This window comes from Cupressus sempervirens, chromosome 4 (genome assembly GCF_028749045.1).
Source record: "Cupressus sempervirens isolate cs-2001-9-10 chromosome 4, ASM2874904v1, whole genome shotgun sequence".
Taxonomy (NCBI): Eukaryota; Viridiplantae; Streptophyta; class Pinopsida; order Cupressales; family Cupressaceae; genus Cupressus; species Cupressus sempervirens.
The window spans coordinates 693,127,407-693,129,533 of record NC_143121.1 but is presented as its reverse complement, the minus strand read 5'-3'; the positions used below and the strand labels follow the sequence as shown (position 1 = coordinate 693,129,533).

Here is a 2,127-nt window from a genome sequence, read left to right as displayed (position 1 = left end):
GCAAATAACAAGAGAATAAATCTTAGAAAAAACTCCCTCGTTGATTGCTCATTCTTAGTTTAATCACTCTTTTAAACTCTACAATATAATTCCACACATGGAGGAAACTGATAACATTGTTGAACTCAACTAAACAAAATGATCAAACTATTTGATATAAAATACTGAGCGAAGCTAATAAAATAAGGGCCGAAGAATCAGTTCATTCATGAACCTCGATATAGATAATTGTTCACTGTCAGCGATGAGGTATGGACAAATAAATGACAACTTGTCATCGAAGAGCGAGAGAAGGAGAAGAAAGAGATAAGAATTTTAAACTAATTTATCTCACACAAAAACAAAATGCCTAAAAATGCACAACCGAGTAAGTCGTTTTATCTTCAGATAAAGTCTTATTGATCTCAAATGCTAAAATATTATATTAAGGAAACATAATGTCTGGCATCTCAAGTGGGGATTTTTTATTTTTTATTTTACAAGTTGAGCTATTTTAATCTTGTCATTTAGGCCATTGACAATGAATTAGGGGCCATTGAATTGTTTAAGACAACTATCCAGGCAGATGTAGAATTGTATATCCTGGATCCCTGATTCGTGCTGGCCAACAGGGCGCTGCTGGGCGCATTCAGACAATCCGCCATTAAATAAACGATCGATCCCCGATTCCCTAGCTGATTGCCATTTTCTTTAATGGATAACGAATTTAATATGTTTGATAATTTCTAAGGTTTGTGGGATTCGATCCATCCGTTCACATTAGAACTTACGTAACTGGTTTTTTTGGTGAGGAATCTATATAGGGAAAAGAAATAAAATGGCACTATAAAGATTAGGGTTGTTAATGCAATGTATGACCAATAAGTTTGAAGTACACCGATTATTCGACAGAGCAATGGAGAGTAAGAGAGGTCAATCAGGGCGTTTGAGCACATGCAAGCCTTCTCGCATAATATCAAAATCCAACTCTCCTGCACAGCGGATCAGACCAGTTATACGAGTTGTCCATATTCGCCCACCAACATTCGTGAATACTGATGCAGCCAACTTTCGCGCCATTGTGCAAGAGCTCACTGGAAACCATTCTGGTTGCACCACTCCAAAGAAGCTCATGAACCCTAATTTCTCCATGAAGATTGTGAAAGCTGATCATGACAAGGAAGAGTATTTGTTTTTTTGCGGTGAGGAGCAATCAAACTCTCATCTACCAGAAATCAAGATGGAGAATGACCAAACGAGTTCATCAGATAGGTTTTGTGGGTTTGAAGAGATGGATATATTCACTGCTCTTTTGGATTCCATCGCAATGCTACCTGAGTTCCCTACAATTACTCCTCCTGCAATCGATCACACTGATTGCCTCACAGGGATTTCTATGTATTCTTAGTGGGATTCTCTATTGGCTTATTCTTTTAGGATCGTTTGTTTGTAGGCATAGGAATTAAGAATAGAAATGCATATTGGAAATATCAATGGCTACAGCTATTTTTGAGAATAAACAAGCTCATTTTAGAGACAAAATAGGAATATGTATTCCTATTCCCTATTCCAATTGTCCCACCAAATAGAAAATAGAAAATAGAATACATATTCCTAATTTCCTACTCTTATTCCATTACCCTTGTGCACTATCTTACAACAGATTTCTTTTTCCGAAATTTCTTTGCATTCTTAGTGGGCTTTCTGGGTATCTTTTCACAAGATATTTGGCTGTCGATCGCTCACGTTTCAAAGTGAATTTTATTTGTTTTTGGTGACCTATTTGTGCATTATAACGTCTTTTATGATCACGATTTTAGAAACAGATTGTAGATTGGATTTGCTGAAAAATTGTAGAAGGGGATTTCATTAATTCCTGTGTTGTAGCATGGAATCCAGAATGCCTTGTATAGAGTAGATTATGTAATTCTATGTTATGCGCTTATTTTCTGTCAATGCCGTTAGAAGTACTGATTTTTGCTTTTCGATTCAACCTATTATAGATAAGAAAACAGAATAATTCAGTAATGCTTTTTACAAGAAATTTGTTACTAAGATACCTAAGGTTATCAAGAAGACATGTCACGAGGCTGATTTTGTGAAAGTTTTAAGCAGGGGAAATTGTTATAGTCAGCTGTTGACATAGCA

General features: G+C 36.0%; 1 protein-coding gene across 1 annotated transcript; it reads left to right on the top strand.

Moving 5' to 3' along the window:
• Nucleotides 1–895: 895 nt before the first annotated feature.
• On the top strand, nucleotides 896–1,387 carry LOC149563173 (VQ motif-containing protein 17-like). Its single transcript, XM_089828080.1, has one exon. It carries the CDS (start codon nucleotides 896–898, stop codon nucleotides 1,385–1,387), a length of 492 nt encoding a protein of 163 aa, XP_089684206.1.
• The last annotated feature ends 740 nt before the right edge of the window (nucleotides 1,388–2,127 follow it).

Coding starts and splice junctions, on each gene's coding strand:
- LOC149563173 (XM_089828080.1), top strand. CDS start 896: ATGGAGAGTAAGAGAGGTCAATCAGGGCGTTTGAGCACATGCAAGCCT.